The following is a 15262-nucleotide window of genomic DNA, read 5'->3' as shown; positions in this document are numbered from 1 at the left end:
CCCGCCTGCCCCCACCCTGGGCAGCTTGCTCACCTCTTTTTCAATTTCTGCCAGAGATTTGATGGTGATTCCCAAGAGATCAAAGGGCTGCATCTGAAAATACAAATCAAGTCGTCCTTTTAAACGGGTGGAAAATGCTGCCCCACATTTGCTTTTATTTACAATACTTGTGACACTTCAAAAACTTTATGTGATGTAGCGTTTTCTCCACCCCTTTCCCAAGGAAACCATCAGTATGACTCCGCAGTGTTGAGTGAGGGTAAATGGACCAGTAACAGCAGCAGACTCAGAAAACCTAGCTGTCACCGGGGGTCCCTTTTGGCGGGGACCCCTGCTTGGGCACTAGCCTATAGCACCCAGGAGGGTCACGGCTCTCCTGAAAGACCTTGTCACCAATAACTTCTGACTCTCTGCTCTTCCTGCAGCCCTGGGGACAGAGATAGCCAAGGCTTCACCACACCCCTGATGCCACATCTACGTGCTGGGTCAGGGCTCAGAAACTCCAGGAGGCCGGCAGCCAGCCTCTTGCCTGGGACTCCTTGGCATCAGGGAAGGAGCTGGAGGGAATTCCAGGTCTTTGAAAATGCCAAGTGAATGAAATAACTGCCCATCAATTATCATTTGAGAAGTCACTGGTGGTGGAAAATGACAACATTGCATTGTAATGGGTATTTCTATAACTTTGGGCAGGTGAGCAAGCTGCCCAGCCCAAGCGGTTTCTATAACTTTTTCTATTTCTTTGAAAATTCTGGCTTTTCAACAGACACGAAAAATCAAATACACTCAGCAACAAGAATCAGCTGGAGGCCCAGAAAAGCCTAGGCTGAAATGCACGATGAGGTGCAGAGGCAACCCTGTCTCTGAGGTCTCCGTCTGAGTCCCCTCTGGGACCATCTCATTAGCTGTCTGTATTCCCAAGAGGGCATCCAGCCCGGCCTCCTGCAGCCCAGGCCAGCAGCTGGCAGCAGGGGACGGCAGGAGAAATCTGAGTCTCTGACAAAACCTGGGGCCGTCAAGTTCTGAACCGCAGTGCAGAGGCGGGGGCAGAGCTGGAGCCTGAGCCGGGCCGGGCGGTGGGGGTGGGGGGGGGTAGAAAAGAGGCCCAAGGACCCGGATGCTAAGTGGGCTCAGGGCCTCCTCCCCATGCAGCAGCAGGTCAATCACTTCTTCTCCAGTTACAAAGCAGCTCGGGCAGGCGGGCCCTCCTGGCCGGGCTGCCGAGAGATTAAAGAGGGACGTGCAGGGGAGCGCTCGGCACTGGGCCTGGCCCGCGTCCGCCTGCCTTGAGTGCTTGCTGAGTCGGCAGAGCCAGGCAGCCGCGTTCGTTGGTTCGTGAGGGCAATCTTGGGATGGGGCCACCGAATTAGGCGCTCAGCCCCTGGGGCTGCTCTGCCAGGAGCCACAAAACAGTTTGGCTTTCTCCTGCTGCCAGCCCGAGTAGCGTGAGCACAGGGCCGCCTGCCCGGCTGCCCGGATCCAGCAGAGGTCCAGCTGTTGTATCATTAGGCTCTAACTGCCCCACTAAACTTTCCCGATTGGAGCCGGTGCGCAGGACAGAACAGCCTCTCCGAGGGAGCGGGTGGGAGAGGTGCCAGCGTCTCCATGGCAACGCGGCCAAGTGGAGTCGACTGAAGTTACTCATGCTCCGCGTGTCACGTCAGGAGCGTTTTTCAAGATTAAGCTGCTTACCAGAAGGGTTCAGAGGAGGCCTATTATATTTCATGAAAATGGAAACTCCAGCGCAGGTCAAATCGCGAGCTGGGTGGTTTTAAGCTGGATCCAAGAAAAACACTGAAGGATTCTTTAGCTGGTGCCCAAATGAGGGCCTTCATGTTTATTAGCTACTCAAAGCAAACTTCTGCAGAAAGGGTTTAAAAACCCCCAGATACAAGTCTACTGAGCCGGCGTGGACCAGGCCTGCACAGCTGAGGGAGGGCCCCTGCCATCCTGGGGCGGGCACAAGAGTGCCAGACGGGGCGCCCCACAGCTGTGTGTGGTGGGTGCAATCCGCTCAAGATCTGGGTTCCGGCCTTTAGGTCCAGCTAGCTCACATGGTCACTGTCACCAGAGATGGCTCGGGGCTCCCACCTGGCCTCGGTTTGCTCACGTGCACCCTGGGGTCGGGGCTGGCCTGCAGTGGGTGGGAGACCCACAGCTGCTGGGCAACCTGCACTAGCAGGCCCAGCCCCACCAAGGAACGCCTGCGGTTTCGAGCAGAGGACGTGGTTACTATGGAATGCAGCACTGACAACGGGAAAGGGGCATAGCTTTCTTTCTGCTGGGCACTGTCATTGTTAAATAAAAAAATAACAGAAATTAGTAAGACGACTTGGAAACAAGAACCCTTACAGCCAGTGAATTTCAGTGCCATTTACAACACGTGAGAGGAATAGGCTGTACTGCGGCTGCGGCCCAGTGTGTGTGCTGGTCCGTCTCACTCCTTCCCCACCCTCATCCCTTCTTTCCTTTCACCTCTCAAGCACCTACTATGTGCAACGTTAGCTGAAGGGGCCCAGGAAGCAACATGGCCCACTCCCAGCTCAGGCTGGGGTGGGGAGTCGAACACGAGGGCAGCCGTGATTCGAGCAGGGGGAGGGGCGGGGAGAGGGGGCTGCCCGCACAGTGCTGCACGCTGAGCAGAGCGCCCAGCTGGGGTGGCAGAAGGCGGGGGGCATGTATGAAACTTACACTTTCTGGAACACAGGAAAACTTCTCTGAAATCATAAAAGGCACACCATCCATTGCTGCAAAAGGAGAAAAAAAGAGAGGAAATGGCATTATAGACACGGCTGACGTTCAGGAATGTGAGATACTGACACAGACGCTACACGCTGCGCTGGTGAGCGGGGCCTCGGCTGACGCGTGCCCGGTACCAGCCCTGCTCCCCCGCCACACACCCGGTGAGGGAGGCAGACACCACGCAGAGGCAGAGACAAGAGCTGTCAGAGCAGGGAGGGTCCAGAGCCCATCCAGGGTCTGACCTGTAAGTGGTGTGAGCTACTGAGGGGCCAGCAGCAGGACAGGGATGCACGAGGGCTGAGGGGGTCAAGGGCATTCCAGGTAGGAGGTGAGCAGTGAGGTGTTGGCAAGACAATCTCTCTGTTGAGGCTGGAATCACAGCCGGGCTGTTGGGCCCATGGGGAAGGTCCAGATTGGAGGCAAGAGTGGTTCTGGAGTCAGACAGACTGGGTTAGGACCCCGGCCACGGCTTTGGGTGCCCGGGCTTACATGTGGAGTAGGTGTGAGCCGCATGCGTGGTGCCCAGAGGGGGCCCAGGTGCTCAGCAGGCAGGGCTGCACGGCCCCCAGCGCTGGCTCCTGGTCTTGGGCCCAGTGTCACAGGCTGAATGAAGGCTCACCTATCTGCTCGGTTTTAACAGGGCACAGAGAAGGTGGGGGAGATGGGTCCCTAGCACAGAAAAACAGGGAGAAGGGGTCAGTGCTTCAGGTTCTTCTGCAGCCCTGCACACCCACCAGTCCCCGGGTCATTGCTGTCAAATCGTGGCCTGGGGAATTCCCGTTGTGGCATAGCGGTTAACGAATCCAACTAGGAACCATGAGGTTGCGGGTTCGATCCCTGGCCTCACTCAGTGGGTTAAGGATCCGGTGCTGCCGTGAGCTGTGGTGTAGGTCACAGACGTGGCTCGGATCCCATGTAGCTGTGGCTGTGACGTAGGCTGGCGGCTACAGCTCTGATGAGACCCCTAGCCTGGGAACCTCCATATGCTGCGGGGAATGGTCCCAGAAAAGGCAAAAAGACAAAAAAAAAAAAAAAAAATTTTGCAGCCTGGAGCCACATGTCATCTCTCAGGATGAACAGAATAAACATTAGTGGCAACCTGGCACCTGGAAGAAGAGGTTGCACAGGACAGAGCATGACTCGGGCAGCTGGGTGGGTTGTGGAGATGGCAAAGGGTGCTCCTGGGCCCTGGCTGCTCTACCCGGCCTAAGCAGAGGCCAAACGTGGCCTCCCTGGTCCCAGCCACTGGCACGGCCTGGTGGCCTCATGCCACAGGTCACGGTTTTCTGGTAACCTGTGGTTACAGGAAGAAATGGAGTGATCAGTTCCCTGCCGCTTCCCCAAACATCGAAAATCGGCCTCTGGCACACATGTGGTGGATAATTTTTTTTTTTTTTTTTCAGTCCAAAGAGATAAAAGAGTCACAGACGCAGAAAGGAGAAAAGGAAAGAAGAGAAAGTAGAGATGTCTGGGGCAGATCCTCTCTGATCAGTAAGATGAGCCAAATGTCTCATTTTATGTTCATAATTTCTGGGAAGAAAAAAATGAAACTTCTCGGGCAAGTCTGAAGACAAAGAAGTAGCACAGCTGGCCCCAGCTGCTGCACTGGAAGCCTCCCTCCCGCTTGGGAAGGCTGCTTGGCCACTGGGCTCGGACAGAGACGTCCGTGGTCAGAGCCTTCGCATCACGGAGGCCCCTGCGACCTGCCCTCACTGCCTGGAAGGGACCAGCTAAGCCCTGGGGACAGTGGGATACTTCCCCAGAGAGCAGAGGGGACACCCACAGTAAACTCACACAGCACATCACATGTGCAACGACTCCACACGCTCCTTTACAGGTAGGAAAAACCAGCCGTGAAAGACCACGATGCCTTCTAGGAGGGCAGGACCAGGCCCACCTGGGGCCCAAGAGGCCAAGCGCCCCTCCCAGCAGCTGCCACCGTCCACCCAATGTGGCCCTGACTTGTGACCCTGGCGCCCTTCCCGACGTCACAGAGGCAGGCAGGCACACAGCACCCACAGCGTCTCGGATCAATCGCAGAGTGGGGGCTGGCGCCACACAGGCGGCAAGGGGGTGGCCAGTCCTCGGCCCTTCCGTGAGATACACCTGTGATCTCTGAGACCACACCTGCGTCTTCCACACCAGGGCCTCTCACGGCTCCGACACCACCACGCCCTCCCCGAGCATCTAGCTGCCCTTCTATGACTCCTTTTCATCAGACCTACCGGCCAGGAGGTGGGCGTGCGCACAAACAGCCCCCACACTGCCTTCTGGAACCGGCTCCTTCCCGGCCCCCCTGCTCTCCATCACGGCACTGCCCTCCTGGCTGCCCAAGTCAGGCAGCCACGGCCCACTTTCTCTCTCCTTCAAATTCTCACAGTCCCCACTGTCACCTGCCTTGCCTGTGTCACTCTCGGCTCTCTGCACGAGTACCTCTTTCCTGGCTTTTCTCTGCCCACAGGACAGGCGGCAGGGCCCCAGGGCAGAACTCCCTCCTGTGCTCGGGAAGCAGGCCGGCCAAATGCGTAGGGAGCAGTTTCCAGCGAGCACGCCTTGGGCTGCATCACTAAGCTGAGAACGCTGATCATTTATCCACTAGGCTTCCTGCCCTGGGTGTTTAAAGGCCAATTTGGAGTCTGGGTGTTTTTGGTTAAGATATGGTGACGATCTCCCTCCTCACTGGCGGCAGCTGCTTCTGTCTAAATGACAGTGTGTGTTCAGGAAACTTGTGTTCTGGAAAGGGGTAAGGTGGCCTGGTTACCCCGGGAAGTGAGGGGCCTGGGGAGCGCTGGGCGGGAGGGAGGGAAGGAGGCCGGCAGTCAGCCTGTGGCCGGAGAGAAGGGATGGAGGGTTTCCAAGGGTGGTGCTCCCTGCCCTCCCTGCTGGGTCTGCTGAGTGTCCTCCTGCAGGAAGCTGTCCCCAAAGCCCTGCCTGCTCCCTGGGTGCCTGGCCGGGGCTGCATCTCCTCTCCTGGTCATGGGCCTCCGGCTGTCCCTGTGTGAGCCACCTCTGTGTTCTTGTTCCAGCACAGGGGGCTCAGCGCCCCCGTAACGGGGCTGCAGCCTGGGAGACACGTGAGAGGAGAAAAGGAAGATACAGCCCTAAGACCGTCTGAGAGGTAAGAGGCTGCAGTGAGGGCGCCTTCGGGACTGGGGGCCACACTCTCCGGAGGGGGTTCAGCGGCAGAGGAGACAGTCGGAGGACCAAGGACCTAATCCGATCTGGAGTGGAGCTGGCTGGTGGAGGGAGGGAGATGGGAACTTGGAAATAAGTTATCACTTTGCCAGTTGCTGAGAGAAGGATGGGCACAGCCAAATGCTCCCATAATCATCTAGAAAACAGATTTTTACAATCTTGGATGAAAAGAAAGCAAGTCCGTAGGGTCTCATGGCCAAAGCCCCTGGACGGAAGCTGGCTGAGAGGAACAGTGATGGTGACACCCTCAGGGTCCCTGAAAAGGGAGCCCGAGTCCCCAGGAGCCGGTGAGAGTTTGCTAAACAGATGACCTGCCAACCATGTTCCATTTATTTAAAAAATCTAGCATAGCCAAGATTACGGGAGGCTGAAAGAACGCAGATTTTAGCAAAGCATTTGACAAATGTCTCATGTTACCCACATGGAGAAGATGGATAAACATGGGTGGATGACGCTAAGGGTAGGAGAACCCATAACTGCTTGGACTAGACGTTCGAGAAGCTGATTAATAGACAGACGCTGACCTCGAGCGACCTCTCTGGAGGGTGCCCGGGGCGTTATCAATTACTTCAATGAAGACATGCACAGTAGGCTTTATCCAGTAGGCGGCTGAGGGGGACAGTCTATAAACCGGGTAACAGAGAGAAAGCCAATTAAGGTCTCAAAAAGTTGGGGTCATGGGCTAAACTTAGCAGATGGAATTTACTAAAGGTCCCTGTTACACCCTGCACTCTAGGTCCAAAACACCAACTGTATTAGATGGAACGAAAGAGGCGTTCACGCTGGACCGACAGCAGGAGACACGAAAAAAGACGCGTCTGCAGGTGGGTAAATCAGTACCAGGACCTGACTCTTCAGAGGGGCGGAGGGGCAGCCCTGGTGCCAGTGGGACGCAGCTGCCGCCTTGGTCTGCTCAGAGTTAGGGCTGCCTTCCCAGGGGGTTGTCATCGTGGGCAGCCTAGGGATGGCAGGGGACCTGAGGCAGCAGGAAGGGAGCAGAGGAGGCCATCCGATCTGCTGCTCCAGAAAGGCCTGAGATCCCACCGACTTGCCCACTTCTGCTCACGCCGAGAGCCCAGCACACAGGAAGCGCGGGGAGACGGGGCTCTGGTCCAGAAGGCGGGCGTCATCAAATGCCTGCCGGTGCTCTCACGGCCGTCCCAGGAAGGGGGGCAAGCACAGTTCCGAGGGGAGACCCTGCCCTCCTCTGGGGAAGACGGGAGGCAGGGAGGGGGCGCAGAGCCGGGGAGGGGAGGGCCCGGCCGGACAGAAGACCACCTGGGGAGTCAGGGAGGGATTCTGCACCTTGGGTAGGAAGCTGCGCTGCGGGACGGGGGACGGCTGAATCCCTTTCTGATTCCATCCCATCCATCTCTATTCTCGTTATCTGGCTAGCCTTCCCATATCTTAAGATAACGAGAGGTTTGCCAAGCATCATTCTGAAAATCAATGGCACACATTTTTCTTTCTCCTTTTTTTTTGTGTGTCTTTTTAGGGCCGCAGCCGTGGCACATGGAAGTTCCCAGGCTAGGGGTCGACGCGGCGCCGCAGCTGCTGGCTGACCCCACAGAGTGGCACACATTCTTCCTGTGCTCCAGAGGACCCTCATGGATCATCCCCATCCTGGCTTTGCGGGGAGGAGCCGCGCTTCCTTCCCTCTGCCCTCGCCTTGGCCAGTGTTTGTCCTCGCTCTTCTTTTAGCACCGGGGGGCCGGGATTCTCCTCCTAGCGTTCAGGCCATGGCAGAGTCCTCCCCAGAGTGACGCACACGGTGCAGGTGCAGAGCCGTGACAAGCGGGCCCAGCTCTCACGGAGTCTCGGCTTAGGGGTACAGGCCCGTCCCTTCAACCTCCTCTCCCCCTCAGCCTGGGGTTTGTATGCGGTCCTCACACAGACACGGCCTGACCAACCTGTGGCCACAACCCAGAAGCACGACAGAGAAGTCTGTCCTTTCCTCACTGGTGCGAAAGGGGGCATTCCTGGGGCCCGGAGCCCTCAGCTGCCCAAACCTCGGAGGTGACACCTCTTGTGGCCCAGCCCCAGGCTGGAAAGAGACAAAAGCAAGGCAACTGCACCGGCTGACCACACACTAGTAGTGGACACGGATCAAGTGACTCAGCCCTGAAAATGATCACGCACAAGGTATATACGGAAACCTGGCTTGGGAGGAGCTACGCTTGATGGGGCCAGGATTCAAGCCCAGAGCCCAGCTGGCACTGGCGCTGCAGCGGTGTGGCAGGCAGCAGGCGTGTGGGCCCACTGTGTGTCCGGTGGGTTAAACGGAGACAACAGCAGTCGTCCAGGGGCTGCTGTGATGGTGAAGGGGGCCCTGGGCCAGCGCGGGCTTCTGCTCCGACCCCGAGCGCCTCGCCAGGCAGGCTTTCTCTCAAGACCAGGACGGCGCTTCCCCCTTCTTCTTCCTTTGTTGCTTCTTTTTCAATTTTATTTTTGGTGGCAGTTTTAACAAAACGCTGATCCTCGGCACCAAGCGGCACATACAGCAGATGAAAGCAGGGATGTGCCGCGGGCTCCGTGGCGCAATTAGCATTCTCCTAAACAAACGAGCTTCAACAGAGCTGTAATTAAGCAGGCCTGTAATTAAGTATATGCCCTTTATCATAACGATCATGCTTAAAAATGGCATGATGCATGGAACTCTGTTATTAATGCTGTAATCCCAAACTGAAGTGCGAGTACATAGAAATCAGTGTGTCAGGCCTGTCACCAGAGTGTTTGTAAAATACATTAAAGAAAAAAGCCGGGAAACAATGAGCTCATTCAACTGTTCTTTTTACAATCAGGCGCTACAAGTCAGGAGGATTGCGAATGCTTACAGAATCTGCAAGGTTTAAACAAATAGAGCTCTAATCTGCTCCTGTGTTAATACCACCCCCCAGCTTAAAGAAGGAAACCGGGGTGGGGTGGGGTGGGGGGGTGATCCCCGCCCCCCCAACTGACCGGGCTACCTGCCTTTGCTCTCCCTGAAGGAAGCAGCCCGATGTGCACACCATATTTGGACATAAAATTGGATTCCTGCTGGCACAGACAGCTCTGCCATGAATCCATAGGAACTCTGCCTGGCAGCAGGTCAGGGTCACGGCCTGCGTCTTCCCTTCCCATGGGAACCATGACTTTACTCGCCAAGGCGACCCCTCAGGGCCGTCCCTCGGTCCTCCCCTCCAAACACGCGCCCTTGGACTTGGGGTCCAACACGAACCCACTGCTGCCCAATTCCCAAAGGCACTGAGCCCAGGACCACCCCGTCACCGTGGTCAGGCCTGCTGATTCCTTCCTCCACGTGGAAATACTCTCATCGACACATGTATTAACTGCAACACGCTTGATAAAGAGGGCCATACTGTCACATGGTAAACAATGTAAAATTAAAAAAAAAAAAAAGAAAAGAAAAGAAAGGACTAGGAGCTCCCATTGTGGCTCAGCGGTGATGAACCCAACTAGTATCCCTGAGGACATGGGTTTGATCCCTGACTAGTATCCCTGAGGACATGGGTTAAGGATCCTGCGTTGCTGAGGCTATAGTGTAGGCTGGTAGCTGCAGCTCCATCAACCCCTACAGGGGAACTTCCATATGCTGCGGGTGTGGCCCTAAGAAGCAAAAAAAAAAAAAAAAAAGAAAAAAAAAAAACCCAAAAAACCAAAACCAAAACCAAAACCCAGAAAGACTGCATTACCAGCATCTCATTTGTTATCTGCTTACAGTTGCCGAGTGGTGTTAAGTGAACCTGGTCACAGTTCCTCGCAGGTCCTTGCAGCGCTGATGGTGAATGACACGGCTTATTGGCAGCCAGGCGTTTTCAGAATGAAATTAAATGCCGCTGGAATGGTGGGAGGCCTTTCATTCCACGTACCTGCTTGGGGCTTGGGTTGTAAATAACCAGCAACCCGGGCCTTTCTTCTTCCCTTTCCTGCTGTGTTTCAAAAGTCCTTTACAATTTGTGATGGGAAGAATGCCAACAACTCCAGATCTCAAGGCCATTTCTCAAAACTCATTTGCAAACCAAAACACCAAGCCCGGTCTGCCTTCTTGGTGATTTCACTTGGGGGATACTCCTTGGAAGATAGCCGTGGATGCCCCCAGAGCGTCTGCTAGGTGACATTCCAACGGAGCCTACCCAAGGCCAACGACTTCCTTCTAAAGCCCCAAAGTAATTTGTTTTGCCATGTTATTCACATGCCAAAAGCAGCGATTTGTCAGCCACAGCGAGAGCTCCCCGAGTCCCACGCACGAGGCGGCTCTGTGGGCGGAAGGAGGGACCCGGGGCCCGACCAGCGAGCGGGAGCACCGTCACACACGGTCCTCCCTAACGGGGGACGGCCACGCCCCTGGGCAGCACGGTGGGCCTGCAGCAGGCACAGCAGGCCTCCCCTTCTTCAGGGCAGGGGCCCAGGCCAGGTCCCACCCCACCTCTGACTTAGGACAAGCGGTTTCCTCTCCGTGTCTGTTTCCTCACCTGCAGGAGTAAGGAAATATTACCTGGGCGCTGTGAAGTCTGAAGGAGAGAAAAGCAGAGAGCCCAGGCACAAACTGTCACCATCACCATCCCTCCTGCACTGGAGGAAAAGCCTTCCAAGGCAGGCCTTTCTCTCTCTCTGCTTTTACGCAAAAATGCAAGTGTGTCCAACTAAATCATGGCACCTGAGGCTGTGGCTCCTGCTCTAAAGGCTTCTGGAGGCAGAGAAGTGCAGCCTGCCCAGGAGGGCCCCACCAGCACCCTGGCCTTGGCTCTCCTGGCGTCTACTCTGCTGCTGTCGCAGGTTAAGCCCCACAAGGTCCCAGCTTGGCCCAGGTGCTCAATGTCCTCAGGAAAAGAGCCCCTAAAGCAAAGAGAAGAAAACTGCCCTCTGAAACACCTACCGCCTGACAGTAACTGTCACTTTAGTCCTGAGCCCTTCTCCCTCCAGGGCCCCCACCCCTCCAGCCCTCCTAACCCTCCTGCAGGGGGCCTTGCAGCAGAATAGCCACCCCAGGTCTCTGCTGTGAGGGTGGGAACCCACAGAGGCTGGGCCACGCTCCACGCCCATAAGGGACTCTAAATATATGAATGGAACATTCTCACTGCTGTAGAAATGCATTTTGAAACTTTATCAGTACGTACTGATTTGGGGCAGAGACCAACTGCATTTCGTTCAAAGTAAAGACGAAATCCATTTAAGTGACACTTCTCCTTGCTAGCTGCCCAGGGGCTCCAGGTGAGTCACCATCACCTGTGTTCACACCTGCTGCCCACAGTGGACACACAAAGCCCTCGGACAGCTCGAGGCCAAGAAAAGGGGCTTTGCAAGCGAAGAATGAAGAGCAGAACTGAGGGACCGATGCAGATGTGCTGTCACCAGGAGCAACCACATTGCTGCTGAGGGCAGGCATGGTCTAAACAGCCACTGTCCTGTTACAGAGGCAAAGCCTTGATGGAGAAGGGACAGGCCTCGTCCAGGCTCAGGCCCCAGGCCGGAAAGGTGCACTTTCTTTTCCATGGCTCTTCTCCCCTTCTCAAAACCAACTCGTGTATATTTTTAAGTTTTTTTTTTTTTCAAACTGATCAATAAATACATTTTCTAAAGAAACAGTTCTAATAGTCCAGCTATGGTTTCTTTGGTTTCTTCCTTTTTAGGGCCGCACCCCTGACATGTGGAGGTTCCCAGGCTAGAGGTCGAATCTGAGCTGTAGCTGCCGACCAATGACACGGTCACAGCAACTTGGGATCCGAGACACACCTGTGACCTATACCACAGGGTACAGCAACACCTGACCCTTCACCTATGGAGCCGGGCTCCAGGGATCAAACCGGCATCCTCATGAATGCAATGAACTAGTCAGGTTTGCTACCACTTAGCCGCGGTGGGAACTCCTAGTCTAGCTTTGTTAAAATGCCCCCTGAATCCAGAGCCCGAGGGCCCGCCTCGGGGACAGCCGTGGGAGTTGTCTGCACACAGTTCTTGGGGTTCCCCCACCCTGTTTCCTATGGCTTACATATGTGTTTGCATGTGTAGAAGAAATACAGATTTTGAGGGATATGTGCCTGTGTTTTTAATACAAATAGCATCAGAGCATAACTAACTGTTCTGCAATTTGCTTTCTCCCCCCGTCAGAGTTTCCGGGCGGGGGATGCTATAGATCACAGTCTCCGAAACAGGTGCACAGAAGTAAGAAGGCCAGCTCATGAGGAGCCCTGACTGCCACGTAAAGTGGCCTGAATGTCACTGTGAGGTCCCTGGGGAGCCACTGAAGGGTTTTCGCACTGGAGAGAGCGAAATATGTTGTATTTATATTTTAGGAATGACCCCCAGGCTGTGGAGAGGAACAGACTGGGAGAAGAGCGGCTGGAGGCAAGGTCCCTGGGAGGAGGTTCTGACGGTAAATCAAGGGATGCTGGTGGCCTGGACGAGGACCGAGACCGAAAGAATGGAGGAGAGGGGACAAGCGGAAGGACATTTGGATGGCAGAATTAAGGGACCCTGCGATGGGCTGTGGAAGGACCCGGGAGGAGGGGAGGGTCAGGGTGCCTGAGGTTCCGGCTGAAAGAGCTGGGAGGGTCAGCCAGGTGCTGATGTAGGGCCTGGGGCTGAGGGAAACCACGGGGTAAGCCGGTGGGCTCCACCTGGATGCGTTAGTTTGAAGGTCTTGTGAGACACCCGAGGACGCAAGGCTGGTTGGTGCGAATGGCCCAGGACGGAAGCCCAGGAGTGGGGCCTGAAGAAGCGTCTGGGAGGTACCAGCGCGGTGATAACGGAGGACGTGAGGGGAGGTAGGACATTCTGGGAAGAAAACACGGCCGAGGAGAGAGGCAGGCCAAGGACAGAATACCAAGGAACGCCGACAGCTGAGGCTCAGGCCGAGGAAGAAAAGCTGGCAGAGCAACGGGAGGAAGGTTGGGAGGGATCCGTGATGCTGGATCGACAGCTGGAGGAGTCGGGATAAACGCGGCTTTAATGAGCAGACTGTGTATACACACGTGTGCATTTACATGTACGTACATGTGCTCAAACGTACACGCGTGCACATTCATTTCTCTCTGCAGAGGGAGAAGCCATGGCACCTTGAGGGTGATGAGCACAGCCAGTGCCCAGGTTTTGGTTTCCAGGGTTCTCCTCTGACGGGACCGGGGCCTCTGAAGCGGCTGCCTTGGGGCTGGGCAGGGGAGGAACACAGCTGGGACAGCCCGTTGTGCCGGAAGGTAAAGATTCTCAGAGGATCAGAGAAAGGCAGCAAAAGGACACAAGAGCCAGCCGAAAGGGGCTCCCGCTGGCTAAATAGGGAAAAAACTTGAGCATCAAAATAAATAATGATAACAATATCTAAGAATTCAATAGTACAGGAGTTCCTGTTGTGTGACTCAGTGGGTTAAGAACCCAACAAAGTGTCTACAAGGATGTGGGTTCGATCCCTGGCCTTGCTCAGTGGGTTAAGGATCCAGTGTTACTGTGAGCTACGATGTAGGTCACAGACGAGGCTCGGATCCCGTGTTGCTGTGGCTGTGGTGTAGGCCGGCAGCTGCAGCTCCAATTCGACCTGTAGCCTGGGAACTTCCATATGCCTCAGGTGCGGCCCTAGACAGCAAAAAAAAAAAAAAAAAAAAAAAAAAAAAAAAAAAAAAGAAAGAAAAAGGAAAAAAGCATTCACTACTCTGCACTAATTTGCACAAACTGGGGATAACGGAAAGTTCTGCCTTACAATAAAATGTCAACGAAGAAATACTGAAGAAGGCTGGCATTACAAAGTCAATAGGTGCTAAAACCAGCACGTGATGGCCTAGGATCAGATGATGTCAAAGACGGCTCCCAGCCCGGCCCTTCTTCTGTCTCACAAACCTGAGTCTACGCACGGGTGATGAGACCTGGAGTTAAAGCTCAGAAGATACAATTCACAAACCGCCCCACGCCTGGCCCACTGCAGCCAGCAGCTGACCTCCTCTCCCCAAGCAACCATCACGAAGGGTCACAGCAGGTTCTGGGCCAGGGGCCTCCCCTCCCAGCCCTGGAGTCACAGGGCAGGGAGGGATGGTGTCCCAGGTCCTCTGGGTGTCTGCAGCCAGTCCTCACCCCCACTCCGGAGGGCAACCCCACTCTGGAGGGGCGTCTCTCCAGGTGACATGCCCACTTGAACCTCCTAGTGGCCCCAGGAGGTGTGACCATCTCCCTGTCTGTCAAAGGGTGGGAGGCCCAGGAGGGAAGGGACTGGTCGGGGACACGAAGCTGGGGCAGAAGGGAGCCCTCCCGGGTCCGCTGCCCTCCCACCCCACGAGGAAGAGGGGAACACCACGCAGCACGGAGAGTCACCTAAGAATGGAAGCCCGGAGGTGGAGCCGCGAAGGGCGAGCAAGTGAATGGAAGGTACGCACAGCAGACGACGGTAAGGAACCACCTCGGCGGCGTCTGCTGGGCGCTCTCCCCTGGGAGACACGGCTTGTGCCCAAGACAGATCTTCGGGGTTCGCTTTCAGTGCAGGTCTCCTTGCGCAATTCCTTTACTTAAGATCTTCAGCTGTTTCCTCCAGTTTATAGGCTCCTGTGCAAAGGCCAGGCCCTCGCAGGCTGACCCTGACCTGGCTTTGCGGTGCAGCCGCCCCCCTCATCCTGGCTGCCTACACCGCGGGATCTCGGGATCTCGCTACCCAAGCTACTCACCACTTCCTGACCAAGTCCATCTGGATGTGGTCTGCCCTTCTCCCTGCCGTACGCTCGGCCTCAAGAGCCCATTCCTGCCTGGGAGCTCCCAAACCAGCCCCCAGGTACCCTGCGGGGCCCTCTCAGGCCGTCACTCATCGGAGTCCGCGGCCTCGCGTGCACTTGCTACTGCGCGCTATCCCAGGGTCTGTCCCAGTGTCTTTCCCCAGATCCCGAGCTCCGGCTGGTCCAGGCCTGCAAGGATGAGGTGACGATCGAGGCAAGGCCACATTCCAGAAGAAAGCTGGGTTTCGAGATGAGAATTCTTTAGGCCTCTGTGAAAAAGGGACATTCTAACTCCTGTCCTTCAGCATCAACGAGGAAGCTTTTAACTGCTTGTTTATTTGCCCAAGTGCTTTGCCAACAGGCCCTCAGGCCCGAGCGTCCCACAAACTGGAAAGGGGTCATAACCGAGAGACCGCTTACAGATGAACAAAAAATGGTACAAAATGAGACAGTTTGGCACCACAGCACAGAGATCTTCTGATCACGATTAGTGGGACCTGGGCACCCCCACCCCACACCACATGAAGGGAAGAATCTAGGATAAGCTCAAGGCCTGAGCCCTGGGGCGGGGGCGGGCCTTGAATGGGGCGGTGGGTCACCACGGGAGGCCCCGGGCTTCATCCTCCCCAAGCTGCCTGGTG

General features: G+C 55.8%; 1 protein-coding gene across 14 annotated transcripts in view; it reads right to left on the bottom strand.

The window, feature by feature from the left end:
• MVB12B (multivesicular body subunit 12B) overlaps nt 1–15262 on the bottom strand; it is a 492693-nt gene that overhangs the window by 23397 nt on the left and 454034 nt on the right. For all 14 annotated transcript variants that reach the window (XM_084996616.1, XM_084996598.1, XM_084996539.1 and 11 more), the window contains 2 exons: nt 2689–2744; nt 34–93 (listed from right to left, as the gene is read on the bottom strand). In XM_084996616.1, coding sequence (XP_084852742.1) covers nt 34–93; nt 2689–2744 — 116 coding nt within the window. The remainder of the gene's footprint in view (nt 1–33; nt 94–2688; nt 2745–15262) is intronic.

Source organism: Sus scrofa, chromosome 1 (genome assembly GCF_054392235.1).
Source record: "Sus scrofa isolate SSC_HxYL_T2T_F1_AM1 chromosome 1, Sscrofa_HxYL_maternal_Yorkshire_Landrace_v2.0, whole genome shotgun sequence".
In the NCBI taxonomy this organism is placed as follows: Eukaryota; Metazoa; Chordata; class Mammalia; order Artiodactyla; family Suidae; genus Sus; species Sus scrofa.
This window is presented reverse-complemented; position numbering and strand designations above follow the sequence as displayed.